Below are 23,764 nucleotides of genomic sequence, written 5' to 3' on the forward strand. Positions count from 1 at the left end.
GAAGAAAAATACTCTTGGGACCTTTATTAGTTTTTTGTAGTGTTTTATACTAAAATCAGAATCGTAAAGAAATTTGTTGTATGGTCACAACATATCAAAACGGTCAAAAACGTATGCTGTTTATAGACACCTGGCATACCCGGTTGAATAACCAAGCGCCTCCAACGAGTGCGTCCACGCCCATGTGATGACGTAGACGCCAGAGGCCCTGGATGTCCGGGCGGCATCGGAGACCTGCAAATCCAAGTAAACCTGTTTACAGTGATCAAGTAATCAGTAGCTTCTTATAGGGTAGAGTTGGTGTAGTTCATAGGCCACAGCAATATCATGCTTGTTACAGCCAATTGAAAAAAGCAAAACGTGGCAAATACACTTAAGTCCATTTAGTAACTCAAGATTATGACAATGTGTAAGCTTTTTAGTATGAACGTCATTTGGTATGCCAATGAACTGAAGTAGACCACAAACCTTGGTGACTAGGAACAACGACTTAAAAAAGATCACCATAAAACCTTTAGCAATGTCACTAAGTTCTACAGCTTCACACTTATTTATATCATCCCATTTCACTAAAACTATGTAGTTGCCGGTAGCAGGACAATACAATAATGGTCCATGCATATGCAGACCTAGAGGAAAATTGCATTTGATGACAGATAGACAGTGGTAACTATACTCTTGAAGCAGTATTATTTGAACATTTTTTGTAGGTCATAAAAAATAAGTAAATTTAATTAATTCCACATTGCGATATTTATCATACATTTACTCTTCATGTATTTCATGTTTTTACACAAGATAATATATTTATCTAAAGAGACAATAAAATGCATATGTCTTTGGGTCATTTTTCTAATAAAATTAGAAACAATTATTTTTTAAACCCACCGTGCAATATAAAAAAGAGGAAAAAATCCTCCATTAGTGAAATATTATCACAGACATTCGTCACATATCTGATAGATGAATGTATGTGATGATAATGCAGACTGGCGGTGGACAAGCGCGCGAATTCACTGCAATGTTCAAATCAAACATATACTAAAACCAGTTTAAGTCAGCATGTAATTATGAACAATTAAAAGTGTTTATTACTTTAACATCTATGTATATATAAAAACTATGAAAAAAATAAATGAAACACACGTCTGTTTTGTTTCACATTTAATACATGCCATATTTATCTTATTTACGTTTGCAAGCACATTAAGGAAATAAGATGTGGCACATGAACTGTCAATATGTTTTTTTTTAAATAGCATTCTGAGAAAATTCAAATATTTAAACCTAATGTCATTGCAGTTCTCGTATTTATGTGAATTCCCAGTCAGAGTTTACATAAACTAGTAAAGCTAGCTACCAGTTAAGTTGGCCTACCATGTCATGTCTTGACGTTCGTTCTACAGCCTCGTGATATTGGTAAACCTAACATGACGTTGTGATCCAGCGTTTGACAAGCACTAACTTTGGCCAATAGAAGCCGGGGTTTATTTGAGCTAGGCCAATAGAACGATCCGAATTTCCCACTTGGGCGGTGTTTCGGAGAAACCCTGCGTATCGGGTTAGGTTGTTAGAAAGTTAATGGCTGGGGGAAAGAGATCCTCCTCAACCCTCGCTTCGGGAGAGTTTCTGGATTCCCTGAAGTAAAATCACGCATATATCGTAAAGGAAAGAGCCTGGACGGACGTTTAAGTAAACAACTAGCTTGTTAACACAAGTATCGTGAACACAAGTATGCAGGATGCAGTAGCCGGGACGGCAATGCTGACGGACGGCTTCGAGGACGAGATTGACTCGGTGACTCCTCGCTCCCCAGTGGCAGGGATGGGGGTAGGAGCGACACCAGGAGGAGTCGGACTAGGGGGCATTGGGATTGGTGTAGGTGGAAAGAAAGTACGTTTGTACGGTGAACCAGGCGGGCCTGCTGCAGATAGACTGGATTTCAAACTAGCGGCCGCGGCCGTCCTCTCCTCGGGTCCAGGATCCGGCAGCGACGAAGACGAGGTTTCAGAGGTAGCTGCGCTACGCTAAGCTAAGCTAAGCTAAGCTATTTAGCTAAGCCTAACCAGAGAGCTCGGCAACATTCCTCTCCTAGCGCGAGCTTGCTGCTAGCTAGCGAATTAGCTCGCAGCTGGCAACCACCCCCTCCCAGGCCGCCGAAATTACATAAAATAATCTAGCACCTTAACGAAACAGCGCATGTTGTCATTTCAGATGCTTATGAAGTACATGATGTCGATAATGTTTAGTGAGACACACGTAGTTGTTCACGCTAACCGGCTAAAATGTTTTATTTATGCAGCGGAGGCTGTGACCACGGCCTAGTTAGGGTGGAAGGGACGACGGCCTCGCTCGCTTGTCGTCTCGTAACACCCAACGCAACTTTGCAGCTCTTCCAACAGCTTCGCAGTCACAGCAAATGAAAGATGCCCACAAGCCCGCGGTCGTACACGGCCAACTGACTTTCTGCCATTTCGTAGTTGTGGTGCAATTACGTCACTTTTCCAAATCATGTAAATGAACGCCGATCGCCATCAGCTAACTTTTAGGCACGCTCACAGCGTGCATTTCGTCGCGGAACTGCTCGAATTTTCGACTGTCGGTGTTGACAAATAAGCCAGTTGTGTCTTCATCCGTTGCCCACGGTGGCCGCCGCCACGCTGCGAACTTGATTTGCGTTCTCGCATTCGAGAGCAACTGGAGTTCGTGTTTGGAAGTGTCCAACTTTTCATGTGGCAGGCGTCGCACACGGGGGCAGGTGTGATGACATCCCCGCATGTCATCCGCACACACCGTGGACACGCTTTCGTTTTGGGCAAATGGGTACACAGGTTGCACAGAATATTAGGAATCCACTGTGTTTGATGACGTGACAAGCCGAATGGTTACCAGCACGATGCAGCAAATGCCGTGTCATAACCACACCGCTTTTGTTGCCTGTGTTGCCCTATGTGAGCGGTCAGTTTGAGGCCATTGCAACTTCTCGGCTAAACTACCAGCATGCAGTTGAGTTTAGCATTAGGTATGGCTGCAGCGGACACAGGGGTGGGATTTGTCAGGGTAGATGGCAAATATTTGTACAAACCTAGCAAAGTCTCAGTTCAGTACCGTTTTCATGGCATGTTGTCATCAAAATGTGATGCTGTATTTACAGTTAACCTCTGTGGGTGTGAAGAGAATAGACACCAAAGGTGAACGTTACCTGTCCAGTCAGCATATACCAGTGACTATGTTGACCTGCCTCTATTGAAATTCCCTAATACCTGGTGTCTGTGTTTAACACCCCCACAGCCATAACAAGTAAAGATGTTAGCTGTTTCCAATGTCAATATACCCTGCCCATTTTTGCTTAGGCATGACCTGTATAGTAGCAGAAGAAGGGAATATCCAGTGGGCAGTGGCCAGCTCACAGGTCACATTTTGATTCACGCTGTAAATGTATTTCTTATTTTCCTGAGTCCCCCAGTCTGGACCTGAAGGGGAGCATTTGTTGTGGTGCTTTATTCCAGTGAGGAGCTCCCTGCTCTGGGCAGTAGCTAAAATCTCAGCCCCAGGATTAAGCAGATGCCATTCTAGGCCTCTTCAGCTCTCCTGACACCAACACTCTGGGAACTGTAGTTCATTTAACAGTGAAGACTGATGTCCATTGTTGATTAGAAAAGCCTTAATAGAACTACATCCCCCATGGGTTGTTTGGCTCTGCACTCCTGTTGTATAGCTACATTCTTCCACACTGAATGCGGACCATCTCTCAACATTTGCTCTCTGTGTCTGGTCCCTTGTGTCAGGTTGCTGCAGCTTGTAGATGCAGAGTCCCACCTTCCAGGCAGTGTACTATAACAGAGGAATGAATAATCCAAAGTTTAATGTTTGGATAGCTTAATGAAATTCTTTGCATGGAAACGTGAGTCACTCATTATTTGTGCATGCTGCATTATACTTTATAATTTCAAAACTTGGTAAGTTGCTCATCCATGTGCAACCATAGGTAGGTTTTAGGATGCACAGTGCCTTTCAAACATTTGAAGCTGACGAATGTAACCAATTTTTAGTCTAGGACTGACAAAATAATTTGGGTATAATGACAAAATTGCTCTGTGTGTTTATTGTTTACACTAGTAATGTTTATACAAAGTAGTATTCAAGACTCAAAGGTGTAATATTCCAGGGGAAGATAGTTTTCATCGTGACCTTTTACTAACATTAAGCATAAAAGTTTTCGTGACAAACCTAAAATTGATTTGAAATGATTTTTCTTTATAAAAATATTATGTAGTACTTGAGGCTATAATACATGGTGACTGGCATTGGCAAAGCAATGGTATGAGAGTGTGGTGCTGTACCTTGGGGGCAGACAGTTGTAATTCCTGGCTATTGACTGTGTCATCCCTGTGCAGCTCCCCATCAATAAACAAGAGCACCTTACTTCTTTCTACGAATGGTGTATTTCTGTATTTTTATAAGTTAGTTGAATTAAGTGATTTGCTGAGAGTCGCATGAGCATTGTTCCTATACAGTTTTTTTTAGTTCTATTTCAGTCAAGTTTCTTAATTGAAAACTAACATGAATACAGCTGTCAACCGGATAATGATTTTTCTTCTACCCACGTCCCTCCCTCTCTCAGGTGGAGTCATTCATTTTGGACCAGGAGGACCTGGATAACCCTATCATGAAGACAGCATCAGAGTTACTTTTGTCCAGTGCCACAGATGGAGTAGATTTGAGGACTGTTGACCCAGAGACACAAGCTCGTCTTGAAGCTCTACTAGAAGCTGCAGGTATGACTGCTTTGTCACAGCTCAATTTTGTTTTTTTAAGATTTGACACATTGTTTGATCAAATCAAGTTTTCCTCCCTCCACTTGAATTTAGCTTTAATCTATTTTTGTTAATTGGGAAAAAGGGTATTCTTCACTCATACGTGTTGTCTTCTGACAATTTTTTTGTCCCTCTTATTTTCAGCGTAGGGGCATTTACTGAGGTCTCTGTTTGAAAAAAATCCTGAAATACGCGAACCAGAACCCGATAGTGCAATGTTAAGTTAATTTGAACAAATTAGTTTGATTACAACTTGTAATCTAAGCATAAAAAGGTGTGTTTAGATTAGAAATAGGTGTTCTGGCCTCCATTTGGGCTTATAAACATTACCAAGCAGATTAACAGTGCAACAGGCCTGAGCCTCCACAGCATGCAGCGAGCCAGTTTTGAAGGGCTAATGGCTAATCCCATTCTATTCCCCTTTCTACCTGACTACTTGGAACAGAAGAAGTGGCAACTTATTATTTTCTGTATGTTTATGGTCTGTTAATGCTTCAAATCTAACACTAGTATTACTACTACTAATTCGATTAAATGCCCTTTCATGTCTTATTTTCTAGTATTGTATTTCTGCTATATTGGCAGACAGAGCAGTGTGTTTGGGTAACATTTGTGGCCGGGAGATTCAGACGACCTGTGTTCATTCACAGCATTTACAAAGTAGCCACATACCAGGCCTGATCATCATTAGGGGAGATGCTAAATGTCTGGGCGTACCTGTGTGTCTTGGATTTCAGACAATTGTTTGCACTTACAGCCAGATATGTTGAGTATTTTGTCTTTGCTCAATGGTAATCTTCCAAAATTTCAATGTAGTCACAAAAAAAGCTAAGGGAGAGGGATGCCCTTAAAATGTATCAAACTCATTGTTTGACTGCGAGTGTTTGTCTGTGTGTTTGTACTGTATGTTTGAATTGATCGTCACTTAAACATACAGAAATGTGCAAGTAAATAGTTAAGATGCTGACTCACTATTCCTGAGTACACCCTGACGTATTGCCTTATACAAGAACCTTGGTAAAAACCTGTAATTGAGACTTGTGATGTCTTACAGATAATAGTGCTATCACAAATACCAGAAATGACAGGAATAATTAGAACTGTAAACCGAGAGGGAGGAAACGAGACAGACAGGTAGCGCACACAATTTCTGCACTCTGCGCTTTGGCTTTTTAAGTTGCCATGTTGCCAGAGAACTTTGAGAGAACAACTACAACTAAAGTCCAAATTAAGACCCACAAGATGATTAACATAGTCATATATGTCAAGCTTCAACCTAAAATCAAGCTTTGTCTACTAAATGTAGCTTTAATTTCTGTTTAGGTCAATAGATTGTGGAACCCCCCCAATGGTAGTAAATGACACATTTGTATGGCACTGTCTGTGATATTGACCACACCGGTCAAAAATCATCATCTCTAAAAGGAAGCTTTTAAAGTTTTTTTTAGATTTAAATGTATAATTTGTTTGAGAAAACAAAGGGGATGCCATGTGGCTTTATACCAGATGAACTAGAAAAACGTCCAAAAGTTTGTTTTTAAATGTTTTTACACAAGAACCCAGACCCACTTCTACTTAAAAGAAAATTCTGTGGGATGTTAACCAAACATAATGGACCACGTGGAACACGTCTCTGTATTCCTATTCATTAAAGTCAGGATGGTTTCAGTATATTAAATTAGGCTAAACTAGTTAAAGAACAGTAAAGACAAACATGAAAAAGATTTGAAAAAATTTAAACATGGTGACAAGTTGGAAGCATAAATGTCCTTAAGCTAAACATAATAAAAGTTTAATGATTTCTGTAGTGAAAATGTTAAATTAATTAAATACCAAAATATCATGCAGGCAGATGAAAATGAGAACAGTACTATCAGCGTTTGCTGAACAGCATGCACCATGCTCATTAGCAACTAACATGGAGACATTAATTGTATGGGGAAAAATAAGAGGGAGTATGTGTCTGTGGCAGGTGAGGTCTGTGGCTTTGAATGAGGATACAGACACTGCTGACAAACTGTGGCCTTTCACCATTTGTCCTAGTTACTTCCTCAATAATGTATTCACAGAGAAGGGATGGATTTGTTTTTAAGATTTTGTTTTGTTCATGGGTAAATTAAAAAAGGGTTGTACACGTGTAAAGCAAATGGTTGGACTAAACACTAGACTAAAGCCATTTTCTTCTGTCTTTTGTGAAAATTTGAACCATTTTGGTGACGATTGCTGTTGTGGAAGCCATCAAGTAAATGTAACACAGTTAATATCACGCATCATGCACACGTGGAGTGAAGTATTAGGTAGAATATAAGTTGTTAATTTAAGTATGTCATCTGCCTCGAAGAAGCTTACTCCAATGATTAAATATATAAATGTTCTGGTTTCAGTACTTCACACTAGTTGGATCATTGTATGTCCTGAGTAAGCGCTTGGTGTATAGATGAAGCTTGGACCCTGACATTTTATGTTAACACTGTGTGACAGGTCATGTAGTTTGTGTAAACGTGTAAAAGTATTTGTGGAGTCGTGCAAGATCAGATGCTTATGGGTAAACACTGTAATATGCCTTGGTTCCTGAGTGTGGATTTAGTTTTATACATGTTGTACTGTATTGAGGTATGGCCTTGCCTCACCTACTATGTAAGGACGCTGTGGACATTTTAAAAAACCTGCTTACTATAAATTCTATTGCTAGCATCCTGTTAAGAATTTGATCTACCAAAAGCATGGTGAAAGCCGCCTTTGTTACTTCCCAGTGGCTCATTGATTGACATTTATGTTTGTTGTTGTAATCTCAACACATGACAGTCATTAAGATTTGATGTTGACTCGTTTGGGGTCTCTCTGTGTCCTGGCCTGAACAAACGCTGGCTGAATTTTTGATTAGTAACTTGTTTGTTCTGAATGTTTATTCAGATTGCATAGCGTTTTGATGGTTCAGTAGCAGTTGACAACTTAGTGGCCACCAGAAAATACTCAGGAACTTATGGGGGGGCAATATGTTACTGTACTTCGATTTTTGTACTTATGAGATCAATAGGTGAATACTATTTTTTTGTTGTTGTTCTTGCTAAATATGTGACCAATAAATAGGTCTGTTTCTGTTTTTTAATTAACATGAGATATTTACATTTTTAAAATCTCATTAACATTCAGTCATTTTTGGTTCAGTGAACGTCTTGCATTCTCTGGGCTAAACACAAAACATTAAAACATTAATGATCAGCTTCCTTGACCTGTTCTTTTCCCCTTTCTTGGGGACCATTGCGAAATCCCTGCCTGGGAGCTGCACTAAGTTTAGCCTGATTTGCAGGCCTAGTGGCGAAAACACTGGAGTGACCACAAGGGTTGGAGCTCACTTCAGGATGGGTTGAAGCAGAGGCTGGAAAGTTCACTAAACCAACACTTATTTCTTTTCTCTTGGCTGTTCTTGCTTCAGTTTTACATATGCCATGTAACACACAAGCAGTCAAATGGTTTAATTTGAAATGTTTACCTCCTGAAACAGATGTTTTATTGCAGCCATTTAGCAAAATTGTTATATTTATCCTTACTCGCAATCCCTTGCGTTTTCTCCTTTTTTTTGTGACAAATACAAACACAATTGTCTCATGATATTTTGTTTTCATCCCAGCTGTGCTTTTTTTACCGCTGATCACGACCTCTAGTCCTTGTTTTGCTCACCTTCACTGCTTCTTACCCATCTATAATTCACAGTAGATGGACCTTTTTATATCTTCTTCTGTCAGCGTCTTGCTAGTGTATTGAACTAGCAACACCTCCCCTCAATAAATTTTTGTTCATCCATATTCAAGTTTTTGATAGAACTGTATTTAACTGAACCTCATCAGTTGAAATGTCTAGTAAGATAGTTTTGTACTGTATTGTTTGACCCAGTAAATGACCAACATTAAGAAGTCAAGAATCATAGATGGTGTTTTGAAAGTAGTGAAAAACGATATCAAGCAACATTAACAAATGCTTGTGTGTGCGTGTGTTTTTCTCCTTTGTGTATGCTGATACTAACCCTGGATTGGATTGGCTGGACTGGACTTGCTTCTTCTTCTGGTGTGGTGTGCTCCCCTGCGGTTTGCCTTGCCCTATGCACCTCTGCCCTTTTGGTGTTTGGCAGGCATCGGTAAACTGTCCACTGCCGATGGTAAAGCTTTTGCAGACCCTGAGGTGCTACGCCGACTGACGTCATCCGTGAGTTGTGCCCTGGATGAGGCTGCCGCAGCCCTGACCCGTATGAGAGCAGAGAACACCCTCAACGCTGGCCAAGCTGACAAGTATGTATCTTGTCCTCACCAATTGTTTGTTAGTTTATTGGTGAAACCTCAAATATGAACATGTTTGCACCATAAGAGCGTAGTTCAATGTGAGGCGTTTGTGTGTTGACCTGCCACAGTAGCAGTAATTGTAGCAGTCTGGTTATTTTCAGCCGTAGTTTAGCGGAGGCGTGTTCAGATGGGGATGTCAACGCAGTGCGCAAATTACTGGATGAGGGACGAAGCGTCAATGAACACACAGAGGAAGGCGAGAGCTTACTGTGCCTCGCCTGCTCGGCTGGCTACTATGAACTTGCACAGGTATGTAAGAAGTTCATGCACTATGTTGCTCAGCTTAATTTGACATGCTTGCTGTGTTCGGTATCTGTACACAGAAATGACTTGGCTGCAGCACAGATGGTATCAGTATTTGTTGTGGGTACAATATGCTCATATACCTCCTTGCTCATTTCTATTTATCATTATATCTTAACCCTCAGGTTTTGTTGGCAATGCATGCCAATGTGGAGGACCGGGGCATAAAGGGGGACATAACGCCACTTATGGCTGCTGCCAGCGGAGGTTACGTGGACATCGTGAAACTGCTTCTGGTCCATGGAGCAGATGTTAACGCACAGTCATCCACTGGTAACATTACTCTCAATTTCACAACGGTTTGCATTATTTCATTGATGCAGCATGTTTTGCAGTCAAATGAATCTGTTTGTTTTCCTTGCAGGTAACACAGCGCTGACGTATGCATGTGCTGGTGGCTTTGTGGATGTTGTGAAGGTGCTGCTGAAAGAGGGTGCTAACATTGAGGACCACAATGAGAATGGACACACACCTCTTATGGAGGCAGCCAGTGCTGGCCATGTGGAAGTGGCCAGGGTACTTCTGGAGTATGGCGCCGGCATCAACACACACTCCAATGAGTTCAAAGAGAGCGCTCTTACACTAGCCTGCTACAAAGGTTAGAATTCACGTGAAGTGTGATCTGTTTATTACAGTATTTGGCGTATGTGCCCGGAAGTGCTTTACTTCACTACAGGAATGAAATTTTTAGTATGTGAACTTTAATTTCTCACTCGCAGGCCACTTGGACATGGTCCGTTTTCTGCTCGAGGCTGGAGCAGACCAGGAGCATAAAACAGACGAGATGCACACAGCACTGATGGAGGCGTGCATGGTGAGCATCTGACCCACGGCATGAATTGCCTTCTCACGGCCACTAAAACATTTTTATTCTTCTGTATATGTGCGTTTCATGCAAGTTACTTTATTTATAGAGGTAATTAAACTTTAAATATTGTGAGCAACTTTTAACTTGAAAAGCAATTTCATATATATGTAGTTATGTGCTTATCTCTACATTCTCTGTGTCTCGCTGTCCCAGGATGGCCATGTGGAGGTGGCACGTCTGCTGTTGGACAGCGGTGCGCAGGTCAACATGCCAGCGGATTCCTTTGAATCCCCCCTTACTCTCGCAGCCTGTGGAGGACACGTGGAACTGGCAGCCTTGCTCATAGAGAGGGGAGCAAACTTGGAAGAGGTGAGTAAATAGATGCCTAAATATAAACAGTTTAGAAAAAAGATGTTTTTCTCTGGGGAAAATTGTAAATACCTATTATGTGACTGCAGCCACAGTTTAGTGTACCAGAATCATATATTGCAGGGTAAAGGAGCAGGGAGTCACAAACACGCTGCCTTATTATTTTATGTGTCTGTTTCCTTCCCAGGTTAATGATGAGGGCTATACCCCACTGATGGAAGCAGCTAGAGAAGGTCACGAAGAGATGGTAGCACTGCTGCTGGCTCAAGGTAAATAAAGTTTCCACTCCAAAATGTTGAAAATACAAAATTGCCATGAAATGTCATTCCAGTAAGTGGGTTGCTTTTATATCAAGTGTGGCATTCCTAATATTGACAAGGTTTATTGTTTGCTGATTAATGCATGTTTTGCCCTTTTGAAGCTGCATGAGTTATAATCTCTTACTGGTGTTGTTCTACTATCCAGGTGCTAACATCAATGCCCAGACAGAGGAGACCCAGGAAACAGCCTTGACTCTTGCATGCTGTGGAGGCTTTTTGGAAGTTGCTGACTTTCTCATCAAGGCAGGAGCTGACATTGAGTTGGGCTGCTCTACTCCCCTAATGGAGGCTGCGCAGGAAGGTCATTTGGAACTGGTCAAGTACCTACTGGCTGCAGGTAAGGAGGAGGAACTGAAGTAATAAGATTGTTTCTAAATTGTTGTGAATACACATCTTTGCGTACTAATTGAATATCCCTGATTTCTTTTTTTTCTTTTTTCAAGGAGCAAATGTTCATGCCACGACAGCAACAGGCGACACAGCATTGACCTATGCATGTGAGAATGGACACACTGATGTTGCTGATGTGCTGCTGCAGGCTGGAGCCAACTTGGTAAGATATTCACTCAAATCTTTGCATTTTGCTTTATAAACTCCTGATGATCATGTAACAGCAGAGCCCTAAAAAAGTTTGTTTTTCAGTTTTTTATTTCTTAAATTAATACAACTCCACTTTCGTTTAATGTCTGTACTGTACAAGGCTTTACCTGACACCTCATCTTTCTGTTAAAGGAACATGAGTCTGAAGGGGGGCGAACACCCTTGATGAAAGCAGCAAGAGCGGGACATCTCTGCACAGTGCAGTTCCTTATCAGCAAAGGTCTGTTGATGAAAAACACCTATGTGAACTATTTCATTTTCAGAAAATTTCATTTTTTAACCTGCATTTAAATATTTTACTCCAGGTGCTAATGTGAACAGAGCTACTGCCAACAATGATCACACGGTGGTGTCTCTGGCCTGTGCCGGAGGTCATCTGGCTGTGGTGGAGTTGCTGTTGGCACATGGGGCAGATCCTACACACAGACTAAAGGTAGCGCACACTGCGTGACAGTTGGAAGATTTGTGGGATGCCATGTGTGTAGAGCCACATCTTATACTTAACATTTATGATTTCTGATTGTAGGATGGTTCGACCATGCTGATAGAGGCTGCTAAAGGTGGCCACACCAACGTGGTTTCCTACCTGTTGGATTACCCCAACAATATCCTGTCTGTCCCAGCCCCTGACCTCTCCCAGCTTACTCCCCCTTCGCAAGATGCCTCTCAGGTAGAGGTCAGATCAAATACACATTTTTATAAACAATTTTTGGTAGTGTCTTTTTTGTATTAGATTTAACTTCACTTCTGAAAGGTTTAAATTAACATTATCTCCCAGGTTCCTCGTGTCCCATTCCAAGCTCTCGCCATGGTAGTGCCTCCTCAAGAGCCTGACCGCGCCCCATCAAACATCACCACACCCCCACCCATCTCCAGCAAAGGTAAAGACAAGCAATTTAGGCCTGTTGCCTTTACAGTGTTATCTCTTTTTTTGCATTCACCAATCATTATCCCTCGCTTTCAAATCCAGGTGTGTCTAAGCAGAGACAGGCAGCCCTTCAGCCCGGTGTCCCTAGTTCTGTAGGCCGGGGGCCTGAAGCCGAACCTTTGCCTCCTTTCCACTTATGCCAGCCTCTAGAGTGCATTGTGGAGGAGACTGAGGGAAAGCTGAATGAGCTGGGCCAGAGAATCAGTGCTATTGAGAAAGCCCAGCTTCAGTCGCTAGAGCTCATTCAGGGGGAGCCGCTCACCAAAGACAAGATTGAGGAGCTAAAGAAGAGCCGTGAAGAGCAGGTATAATTTATCATCTGCTTATGGTCTTGTCTCATTATCGACATCTTTTGTAGTATATTGTGAGATGTCTTTTAAAAGCACATGAGACATGATCACAATTGATTTGCTGACAGGTACAGAAGAAGAAGAAAATCTTAAAGGAGCTGCAGAAGGTGGAGCGCCAGTTGCAGCTCAAAACACAGCAACAGTTCACCAAAGAGTACATGGAGGCGAAGGGCTTAAGGGAGGACCAGGAGCCTGGACAAAGCCAGGGCCCAGGCCCTGGGCCTGGAAGTACAATGACAACTCCAGTACCTATTCCCACCACACCAGGTGCCCAAGTACACACGGGTTCTGACACAGATGAAGAGGCGAACAAAGATGGAGATCAAGAAGAGCAGCCAGGAGAGGACGGGGAGGAGGTGAGACCATTCTAGAGATTGGTTAATCATGTGATTGCATCAGTTTTGTGTGTTATCTTCTTTCCTTTTTTACGGAGGTCATACGATTAATAGTTTGGTGCATGTTTTCAGGAAGAGGAAGATGACGATGATGACGACGATGATGAGGAGGAGGAGGAGGAAGAGGAGGAGGAGGAGGAGGAGGATGGTTCCGATGATGAGCCAGATGGAGAAGATGATTACCCCAAGCTTCCTCAAGTTGGTACAATCCTCCACAGGGACGTGCCACAGCACCCTCCTCTGCCCCCTTCGCCACAGGCTCAGCCACAGCCCCCTCCTCCACCTCTCGCAGCCTTTGTCCCTATTCAGCCTCTGCCAGACTACAACCCTGCAGACTACTCGGGAAACACCAGCCCAGAGCTGCAGAGGGTCCTGGTTGGGCAACAGATGTTGGGGCAGCAACAACCAGGTCAGGGTCAACAGTTGCCTGGGTTAGGCCCAGGCATGATGCCTCAGCAGGCCCCAGATGGCCTCATGGTGGCTACACCTGCACAGACGCTCACAGACACGCTGGATGACATCATGGCAGGTATGTGCCAGTTGACTGTATGTTGTTGACGTCAAGCTCCATTTAGCGTTGAGGAAAAATCATTTGTTTTACACTTTATTCTGTGTTGTAGCTGTGAGCAGCCGTGTGCCCATGCTGGACACTACAACCTCACCCACACCCCTGTCCCAGCCCCCCGCACAGACGCCTGGAAACATTGCATCGCCCCCCTCAGTGCTGCCCCTCTACCCCTCTGTTGACATTGATGCACATGTAAGAGATGCTGCGAATTGAATTAACTAATGTGATAAAATTGACTGTATTGTTGAGGACATAGCTGAGAGTTGCTGTCCCCCCTCTAGACGGAGAGTAACCATGACACAGCGCTGACACTGGCGTGTGCAGGGGGCCATGAAGAGCTTGTATCGGTTCTCATTGCACGGGGAGCCAACATTGAGCACCGGGACAAGAAAGGTACTATAGCATAAAAATTAACATAACTAATCTAAAGCTTCCATTGATAACATTATGTAAGTTCTCTATTAAATTATAATGAGTAAAATTTCATCATCTTTAGGTTTTACACCTCTTATTCTGGCTGCCACTGCTGGCCACGTTGGTGTGGTGGAAGTGTTACTCGATAAAGGGGGTGACATTGAGGCGCAGTCTGAGAGAACCAAAGACACACCCCTCTCCCTAGCCTGCTCTGGGGGACGCCAGGAGGTGAACAAACCTTCTTTATTTCTGCTTACTAATGTGCTGTTTTGTTTCTCTTTTTAACTATTTTGTGAACTGTCATCTGTGCGACAGGTGGTTGAGTTGCTGCTGCTTCGGGGAGCCAATAAGGAACACCGTAATGTTTCTGACTACACGCCTCTTAGCCTCGCCGCTTCGGGGGGTTATGTTAACATCATAAAGATACTCCTCAATGCTGGAGCGGAAATTAACTCCAGGTTTGTTACAAAAAACTGAATATTCACCTGCCCTCTGGTATTAGTAGAACATGCCTATTCATTAAGACACCTTTATCTCATCTAAAGGTGCAGCTTTTTGTCACACCCAAAATTATATAAATTGTCCCCAAACCAATTAAATTTTTCTCCCATTAGGACTGGCAGTAAGCTGGGAATCTCTCCTTTGATGCTGGCAGCTATGAATGGTCATGTACCAGCAGTGAAGCTGTTGCTAGATATGGGTTCAGACATCAATGCCCAGATTGAGACCAATAGAAACACTGCGCTGACCCTAGCCTGCTTCCAGGGACGGGCTGAGGTTGTCAGTCTGCTGCTGGATCGCAAGGCCAATGTGGAGCACCGTGCAAAGGTACAGAGCATTCCCTGAAATTATGATTATTAAGAGTAAGATAGAAAATGTAAAGACTGGTTTGGTTTCTTGTTCAGGCTTGTATTCAGGGATCAATTTTGCAAATACAGTGCTAGAACTTTCCTTTTAAATTCTTCTGTTATTAAAAGTAACTTAATTCTTCCAGACTGGTCTTACTCCACTGATGGAGGCAGCCTCAGGAGGTTATGCAGAGGTAGGCCGAGTTCTCTTGGACAAAGGTGCTGATGTCAACGCTCCCCCTGTTCCCTCTTCCCGAGACACTGCCCTCACCATAGCGGCAGACAAGGGCCACTACAAGTTTTGCGAGCTCCTTATTAACCGGTAAGGACACTTGCGTTCTCCTATACAAAGCACTAATCTACTTATCAAACAGTGACTACTGTTTTTACCACTTTTACTGCTGAGTACACCCTTCTCTCATAACTTATTAATTATTGTGCAGTTGTGTATTTTTTTTTTTTATTTAAACCTGATTCCCTGCTATGTTTGTATGTCAAGCCAACACTTTTTTTTTTCCCCCAGGGGTGCCCATATCGATGTGCGAAACAAGAAAGGAAACACTCCCCTCTGGTTAGCGGCCAACGGTGGACATTTTGATGTGGTCCAGCTCTTGGTCCATGCCAGTGCTGATGTGGATGCAGCTGACAACCGCAAGATTACCCCACTTATGGCTGCTTTTCGCAAGGTTTAGATTTGACCAAGACCGTGATTATTTGTCTTATTACATTTAAGCAATCCGGTTACTGACTTTTTACTGTTTTTACATTTTAGGGTCATGTGAAGGTGGTGCAATATCTTGTGAAGGAGGTCAACCAGTTCCCGTCAGATATCGAATGCATGAGATATATTGCCACCATTGCGGACAAGGTTAGTTTCTTTTTACAAGATCTACTGGAATAGATGGAAGTAAATTAAGACCTCCAACAGATGTAACACTTGTTTTCTTGTTGTTGCAGGAGCTGTTGAAGAAGTGCCACCAGTGCATGGAGACCATAGTCAAAGCCAAAGACCAGCAGGCAGCCGAGGCCAACAAGAACGCTAGCATTCTCCTCAAGGAGCTAGACTTGGAGAAGGTAATGTCTGATTGGTTATTGCATGTGTAAAGGATGAAAATTTTTTATTTGACTTTTTCTGCTTATTATGACAGTCACGGGAGGAGAGCAAGAAGCAAGCCCTAGCCGCGAAGCGTGAGAAGCGTAAGGAGAAACGCAAAAAGAAGAAGGAGGAGCAGAAAAGGAAGCTGGAGGAAGAGGAGGGTAAGAAACCTAAGGATGACTCATCTGAGATGCTGGAGCAGAAGGAAGATTCAGCTGAAGGTAACTTCAGATGACTTGAGCTATAAAAAACAAGTACGCAATGCTTGAACTGAGTCTTTTTAATTTTTCCTGTCTGACTTACACCCACTTCCTCTCTTAGAATCAGAGGTTCCAATTGAGCCTCCCAGTGCAACCACCACTACCACCATTGGTATATCCGCCACCTCCACCACTTTCACTACAGTTTTTGGTAAGAAGAGAGCAAGTGTGGCCACTACCCCAAGCACCAATCGCAAGAACAAAAAGAATAAGACGAAAGACTCTTCGCCCAATGAACCCATCATATTACAGGATCCACAGGTGAGTCTTCCCAACTTTGTGCATGATTCATGCTCTGTAGATGACCATAGGAAAACATTTAATAATCCCCTCTGGATTGTTTTTGTTTTGATTTCTAGGTTGCACTAGCCCAGCACAAAGCTGACAAGAACAAGATCCATGGTGAACCACGGGGTGGGGGCGGGGGAGCGACAGGGGGCAACAGCGATTCGGACCCCTTGGACAGCACCGACTGTGCTAGTGAAAGCAGCAGCAGCGGGGGCAAGAGTCAAGAACTCAACTACCTCCCTGACCTCACCTCCTCCGCCTCCTCCTCTTCCTCTTCATCCTCATCTTCAGTCCCCTCCTCAGGAGCCATTCAGTCCCAGGTCATCCTTCCCGGTACAGAAAAACGACACTGTCCTCAGCCACTGACTGATGGAAAGGTGGACAACAAGGTCACAGTCTCCATCTCAAAACCAACACAAAAGTGAGTGTGATTCAGTAAATAACATGCTTTAAGCATATTACATTTTATGAGATTGTATTTCTATTTTCAACACACTAGATTGTCTAAGTGACTGGCAACAACAGGGAGATTGTATTGCTATTGTCATCCAGTGGAGTCTGAGCTTTGCCTCTTTTCTCACAGAGCTCCAGACACAAGTGACTCAATGTCCAACTCCTTACCATCTCCATTCAAGACCATGGCCCTTCCCATCACCTCTCCCATAAACAAGCTCAGCCTCACAAGCCCAAAGAGAGGCCAGAAGAGAGAAGAAGGTTGGAAGGAAGTGGTCAGAAGGTGATTTAATTTAATTACAACTTTTACACCACACATCTTGGTAAAGGAAAGATCAATGAGTAACATTTTCACCTATCTACCTGAAGATCAAAGAAGCTCTCTGTACCAGCTTCTGTGGTGTCACGGATTATGGGCAGAGGGGGCTGCAATATCACAGCCATCCAGGACGTGACAGGAGCTCACATTGACGTGGACAAACAGAAGGACAAGAATGGAGAGAGGATGATCACTATAAGGTAAAAATGTTGCCCTCGGCTAAATTGTAAACACGTCTGAACAGCTGTTTAAATGTATTTGCACTGCACATCTGATTTCATAAGGCACTAAAAACCCTGATCTTTATTTACTTATTGACCTTTATTCAATATTGAGCGCACAGATCAGAAACATACTGGTTTGCACAATATAAAATAAATTTTCAGATTGATAGTTGTAATATATGTACAAATTTGGGATGGAGATGGAAGTGTTCCTATTCTTGTTGGATGACTTGAGCTATTTAACAGTCAGGTGAAGTAAATTGTGCTTTTCTTTTGCAGAGGCGGCACGGAGTCTACAAGGTATGCAGTCCAGCTGATAAACGCTTTAATCCAAGATCCAGCCAAAGAGCTTGAGGATCTGATCCCACGGAATCACATCAGAGTCCCAGGCTCTAAAACCACCTCAGCTGCGTTTCAAAGTACCCCAGGGGCATCTAGTGGATCGACCACTGGACCAAAGGCCCTAAGCTCATTAGTCACCTCCTCGGGCGTCTCTTTTCAGCCCTCCTCATCCTCATCTTCATCCTCTTCTCAGGCTGGGGGAAAGATTGGAAAGGGGCTGTCATCAAACGTCAGACAGCCCTTCCCGGTGTCTTTGCCCTTGGCATATGCCCACCCTCAGCTAGCTCTACTCGCTGCTCAAACCATGCACCAGATCAGACACCCTCGTCTACCCATGGCTCAGTTTGGGGGAACCTTCTCTCCTGCCGCAAGCACCTGGGGTCCGTTCCCAGTGCGTCCTGTAAGTCCTGGAAGCGCCAACAGCTCCCCCAAGCACAATGGAGGAACCAACAGCAGTGGAAGCCAGGCTAGGCCCAACATGACCCACAGTGAGCACAGCCACACGTCCGGAGCCTCAGTCGCGACCATCAACACCACCACTACTATTAGTGCTCCCACACCTGCAGTTGCAGGCTCGCCTAATACCCCCAACCCCACCTCCTACAATTCCCAGCCCAGCATCCCCACGCCTTCCTCTGTCAGAAAGCAGCTTTTTGCCCCTGACCCTAAGCCTGTTGGAGTAACCTCTGTGTCTGCTGCTGCCACGACTACTGGCGGTAATAATGCAGTACGAGGCACAGGGTCTCCTGCGCATCACAGTTCCACAACAACTACCGCTAATGCCCTTCAGCAAGCAGTTGGATCTGTGTCGCAGAACCCCATTCAGTCTGCTAAAACAGAGCCCAGTGCTGTTGCACCTGTGGGAAAAGAAAAGGCAACTCTTCCTTTGGAGAACCAGCCTGGTTCTGTCACCGAGAGCATCAGCTCAGTGGGTTTCACTGCCCCTGCCATGGCTTTACCTCCCAAGCCAGAACCACGGCAGCAGTTACCTCCCCCTCCCTCCTCTGTACCATCTACAGAGGCCCCGCCGCCCCTTCTCAATCCACAGCCCAGTGCCCATCTCCCCTCGGCACCTGCTCCTGTGCTTTCTCACAATGTTGCACACCCCAACAACACTGTACCCCATTTCTCAGCCCCTGCACCAAGAGTCTCCCATCGTATGCAGCCACCAGGGCCTTACTATTCCCTTTCTGAGCAGCAGCAGCAACAACAGTCTGTGTTTGTGCCCTTCAATGCTCAGCAAGAACCCCCAAAACAGACCCCAAAACAGACGTCACAGCCCGCAAGTTTGCCTCTGCAAGCCCACACCCAAGCTCAAGCCCAGGCTCCAGGCTCTCTTCAGGTCTCTGCTAATTTGGGAATGATAAACGGTTCCCAGATGCAACATGTGGCCAGTACAGGCAAGCCTCAGCAGATGCCCGCCAACTTTGGTCCTGCAGGCCTCTTTAATTTCAGCAGCATCTTTGATAATAATAGTCAAGTAAACAGTCACGTGTGGGGTGCATGCCATCTGCCTGCTCGCTCACCTCCAGAGCAGTCGTACCCAGCACCACCAGCCTACATGAGCATGGAGAATATGATCCCTCCACCTCCTCCAGACAGTTCCAAAGCCCCTGGCTACCGCGCTGCCTCCCAGAGAATGGTCAACAGCCCCATTGGTATGAACTGATGATTTTTCTTACCAGATTATTGCTATGCACATTTTGGTTATTTGTGCTGTACATTAACATATATACTTTTTTATTTTTTCCCCACAGCTTTGACCAGCTATGCCACCAGTATGTCTGGCAGTCCTGTATATCTGCATGGTCACACAGCTGTTGGCACACCCTCATTCAGCAGACAGCACTTTTCCCCTCACCCATGGAGTGCATCCACATCAGGTATCTCCACACGCTACAACTAGTTTCTTATAATTTCTAAATGGCATTTTCTGTGATTCCTTTCTCTTTCGTGATTCATTTTTAGCCTGTTGATCTCCACTGATCTCCTAAAATGTTTCTTCCCTACTAGGTGAATCACCTGTCCCCCCTCCCTCCACGGTGTCATCATCAGCCCTTTCCACTTCAGCAGTGGCGCCACCTCCTCAGCCTAAACCAGACAACTCTTCGCAGCAAGATCGCAAGGTTCCCCCACCCATCGGCACTGAGCGGCTGGCCAGGATTAGACAGACTGGTTCAGTCAACCCACCTCTTCTCACTACCAGCTACACTGCATCGGTTGGACAGGGAGGAATTTGGTCATTTGGAGTCGGCAGCGCTTCAGGTTAGAGCAACATTTTTCCACAAGTCAGGAAGGCAGGAACTGGGTTTATAAATCTGATTTAAGGAACTAAAAACATGTTTTAACTCATGGTTGGATGGTCAGGCTGTAACCCTTCTGTGTGCTGTTACAGAAGCCATGTCAGGTTGGTCTCAGCCTCTGATGGGCAGTCACATGATGCACCCACAGCTGCAGGCAGAGCAATCAGCCTTCTCTCAGCACCAGCCCATGGAGCAGGATGACACGGGCATTGCAAACCCTGCTAACAGTTACCACCAGCCTCAGCATTTGCCTAACAGTTACATGGACTTCCCAAAGGTAACTCGCAGTCAATTTTCTGGAAAACAGTTTTTGCTATGAAGAGTTTTACTATTTACTTCTCGACCTTTCAGGGGATGCCTATGTCAATGTATGGCGGAACCATGCTGCCCCCTCATCCTCCCATGGCAGAGGGGCCAGGAGGGCCAATGTACAATGGATTGCACGCTGGTGACCCTGCATGGAGCCCCATCATAAAAGTGGTCCCAAACAATACAGATAACTCTGACCCACAACAGCAGGTATTGTCCGCTAATAATAATCCCAGGCCATCTATTAACATGAAAAAACTAAGCAAATTTTTCTGACATTACTCAGTTCTGAAACTAATTTACTTTCTCTTTCAGGTGTGGCCAGGTACCTGGGCACCCCATGTGGGCAATGTGCACCTGAACCATGTCAACTAGGTCACGTCCACAGCAACTGAACGCACACAGCATGACCCACAGCGCAAACGTGAAAAATACCAACTGACGAATATGACCGAATAAGACAAAGGAAAAAAGTAAAGCGTACAACTTATTAACTTTAGTGGAGACCTGGCAGTACAAAGCTGAGTTTGAATAACTGAGGTCTCTTGACACCATTCTTTGATGTGCCTATTTCAAACAAAGAGAGGAAATTGGGCGAGAGCTGTGTCCTGATGATGCAAACAAACATGCGCATACCTGTTCAACAGGATCCATTCTCTGCATAGTTTAGCGATTTTGACTTAAACCCACGTACATCGTTCTTGGGCTGCAGGGGGCTCAACATGAAGTAGCTATTTAAACTTGGCCCAGAACTAGATGATGATTACCTAAACAGAAATCAGAACCTTTTAGAGTGGTAAATACATGTATAATTGTTTACATACTAAAAAGGGTTAAAATGAGAGTAAATTTCATGTCGTATAGTGGCTCTACTTTATGTAGCCTGTATTAATGTGAAATATTTACCTTAATATTCAATAAAAAGATTGAAAAGTATTTGTTCAATGTTCTTTTCATTGAACATCTGTGTCTCATTCCAGTCAGTTTTCAGATCAGTGAGGTGTTGCTGAACTTGAACTCACTTTGGTACCACTTTGCTACCATTATCTCTTATGATCGGTCTATCATTATTGTATAGACAGACTGCGGGAGCTCAGTCCTTTAAAATTAAAATATCTATCATTCGTTCTTAGCTTAGACTTGGCAGTATCTCTATAGCAAAATGATTCCGTAAAACCGTCAAATCACCTTTTCTGCATTGTAAATGTTGATTGAAGGCTACATTTCTGCATAATATTGAATTAATGCAAAGTCTTGGCTCACATTTTTCACCCTTGTTTCTACTCGGCTGAAGTGTTTCTGCATCAGTGTAACACTGGTACGCTTCAAAGGTTGCATTAATCCTAGTTGGTTTGCACAACTTGTCCCCAACCTGTAGACCGCACCTTATAATCTGAAATGACCATGAAGGAAATCAGATGCCAGAGGAGTATTGTATTATAGGAGAGTATAGAGGAGTATTGGTTATTTCTGGCATTTAAAAAGCTGCTGATACATTTTTGGCTTTTTGTAGTCACTTTATTCCCAGGTCAATAAGTCAGAACGCTGTTATTTATTTATAGTGCGATTAAATGTATATTTAAAATTAGCGTATTTGATTCATCTTTTAGTGTCAGTTAGCCTACTGTACACCAGGGGGAGCTGAAGTACTGCCTCATCCTTTTGCTGGTGTTTAAAATATCCGGGCCTTTATTGTGAAGGGCTGGGGCAAAGCATAACCGGAAGTGAGTAGTTCACTTCCTCAGCTGTTTTTGCAGAGGTAAACATGTCTGCTGCCGTAACTCCAGCGGTCCCACAACATTCTACGCAAACGCCGCCTTCAGGAACCGTGGCGTTTGATTTGTCCCGGCCTCCAGCCATCGAAGGCTTCAATCCTCTGCCGGTGTCCAGAAATGAGACGTTCGTAGAGAAATTCACGAGGAAAACTAAGGAGAACCCGTTTGTCCCCATAGGTGAGTTACACAAGTGCATCAGCCAGTAAAGTAGATGTTGCTCGCCCTTCACAGGTACTTCAAACGACAACAAGCTAAAGAGCCGGCAAGTTGTCGTTTCAAGCTAAATGGCCAAAGTCCGCTAACCCCAGAATAATATACCGCTAAAATGTATTTCACTGCCAATGATACTTTGTGGTCATTTCATTCTCAACAGTATTTAAATTGCTCATATTTAACTTGTTAGTTTGACCTTGCGTGGTGTGTTAATTTTGCCGAGTCATCAATCATCATCACTTTGGTTGGCATCATGCCCGTCTCTATCTCCAGTTTGTTTCAATGCTTATTTTATTGTAGAGCTGTCACTTTATACATACCAACATAATTACTGTATTCTATGGCAAAGCGTTGTTTTAATAATGTGGGTTACTTATGATATGCAACAGGACAAACCGTTATAGTTGCAACCTTAGGGTCTATCTGTTCACTACATGTGTTGTTTTGTTGCAGTCTGTCTAAGTTTGTGATTTTGTTTTTCAGGGTGTTTGGGAACAGCAGGGGCGCTGATGTACGGTCTCCGTGCCTTCCATCAAGGGAAGAACAGACAGTCCCAGATGCTGATGCGGGGACGTATCCTCGCTCAAGGCTTCACCGTTGCTGCATTAGTCTTTGGAGTCTTGGCCACAACCTTGAAATCTAAACAGTAAAGAAAGACTGAATTGTGTCTGTTCATTCAAGACCCTGTGTCTCAGCTGAATGTTATCAATTCTGACATTGTTTGGCTACCACTGTTGGTCAACAGTTTATTATTTAAAACTGCAACTTGCTTTTGACAATATTTTGCTTCAGTTTCCCTTAAGGTAATCTAATTAAACCAGCTCCTTACCAGTCCAAGTTAGTATGTCAATGTCATTTCTTATGTAAACTGGTTTGAAGCAGAAATGCTGATCACTTTTTTTTCTTTCTCGTTGCTTTTCTGGCTGGGTTGGATTTCCTCTGTAGTTTTCACTGAACTTGAAATGTGTCTTCCAGTGTAAACATTAAATTAAACCCATTGTCCTATGTGTATTTGAGATAAAATGGTCAGAAAACTGGGGACATTTTTGTTTTTATTTCCATACACCACCTTTTATTAAACAGATTATTTACAAACAAATAACCATTGTACATGTTAATTGTGAT

General features: G+C 43.6%; 2 protein-coding genes across 3 annotated transcripts; both read left to right on the forward strand.

Annotated features, from left to right (window-relative positions):
- Window positions 1-1,558: 1,558 nt before the first annotated feature.
- On the forward strand, window positions 1,559-21,587 carry ankhd1 (ankyrin repeat and KH domain containing 1). 2 transcript variants are annotated; one of them, XM_055512512.1, is made up of 38 exons: window positions 1,559-2,013; window positions 4,625-4,778; window positions 8,947-9,103; window positions 9,241-9,403; window positions 9,583-9,730; window positions 9,822-10,055; window positions 10,177-10,269; window positions 10,471-10,634; window positions 10,822-10,903; window positions 11,100-11,291; window positions 11,398-11,507; window positions 11,687-11,774; window positions 11,860-11,987; window positions 12,081-12,230; window positions 12,333-12,435; window positions 12,525-12,787; window positions 12,901-13,188; window positions 13,300-13,756; window positions 13,848-13,987; window positions 14,077-14,188; window positions 14,292-14,437; window positions 14,525-14,667; window positions 14,824-15,037; window positions 15,204-15,379; window positions 15,581-15,743; window positions 15,830-15,925; window positions 16,015-16,131; window positions 16,206-16,374; window positions 16,475-16,674; window positions 16,773-17,122; window positions 17,285-17,437; window positions 17,524-17,673; window positions 17,977-19,697; window positions 19,797-19,922; window positions 20,053-20,304; window positions 20,435-20,619; window positions 20,694-20,861; window positions 20,967-21,587. In XM_055512512.1, exons 1-38 carry the CDS (start codon window positions 1,735-1,737, stop codon window positions 21,024-21,026), a joined length of 8,094 nt encoding a protein of 2,697 aa, XP_055368487.1. In that variant the 5' UTR covers window positions 1,559-1,734; the 3' UTR covers window positions 21,027-21,587. The 2 variants fall into 2 exon arrangements, with proteins under 2 accessions (XP_055368487.1, XP_055368488.1); XM_055512513.1 differs by having other exon boundaries at window positions 12,081-12,224.
- A 796-nt stretch (window positions 21,588-22,383) lies between these two features.
- On the forward strand, window positions 22,384-23,678 carry higd2a (HIG1 hypoxia inducible domain family, member 2A). The gene is made up of 2 exons (XM_029165737.2): window positions 22,384-22,603; window positions 23,123-23,678. Exons 1-2 carry the CDS (start codon window positions 22,417-22,419, stop codon window positions 23,287-23,289), a joined length of 354 nt encoding a protein of 117 aa, XP_029021570.1. The 5' UTR covers window positions 22,384-22,416; the 3' UTR covers window positions 23,290-23,678.
- The last annotated feature ends 86 nt before the right edge of the window (window positions 23,679-23,764 follow it).

Source organism: Betta splendens, chromosome 10 (genome assembly GCF_900634795.4).
Source record: "Betta splendens chromosome 10, fBetSpl5.4, whole genome shotgun sequence".
Classification (NCBI taxonomy): domain Eukaryota; kingdom Metazoa; phylum Chordata; class Actinopteri; order Anabantiformes; family Osphronemidae; genus Betta; species Betta splendens.

Coding starts and splice junctions, on each gene's coding strand:
- ankhd1 (XM_055512512.1), top strand. CDS start 1,735: ATGCAGGATGCAGTAGCCGGGACGGCAATGCTGACGGACGGCTTCGAG. Junction 2,014..4,624: donor ACGAAGACGAGGTTTCAGAG/GTAGCTGCGCTA, acceptor TCCCTCTCTCAG/GTGGAGTCATTCATTTTGGA. Junction 20,862..20,966: donor ACTCTGACCCACAACAGCAG/GTATTGTCCGCT, acceptor TTTCTCTTTCAG/GTGTGGCCAGGTACCTGGGC.
- higd2a (XM_029165737.2), top strand. CDS start 22,417: ATGTCTGCTGCCGTAACTCCAGCGGTCCCACAACATTCTACGCAAACG. Junction 22,604..23,122: donor GAACCCGTTTGTCCCCATAG/GTGAGTTACACA, acceptor TTTGTTTTTCAG/GGTGTTTGGGAACAGCAGGG.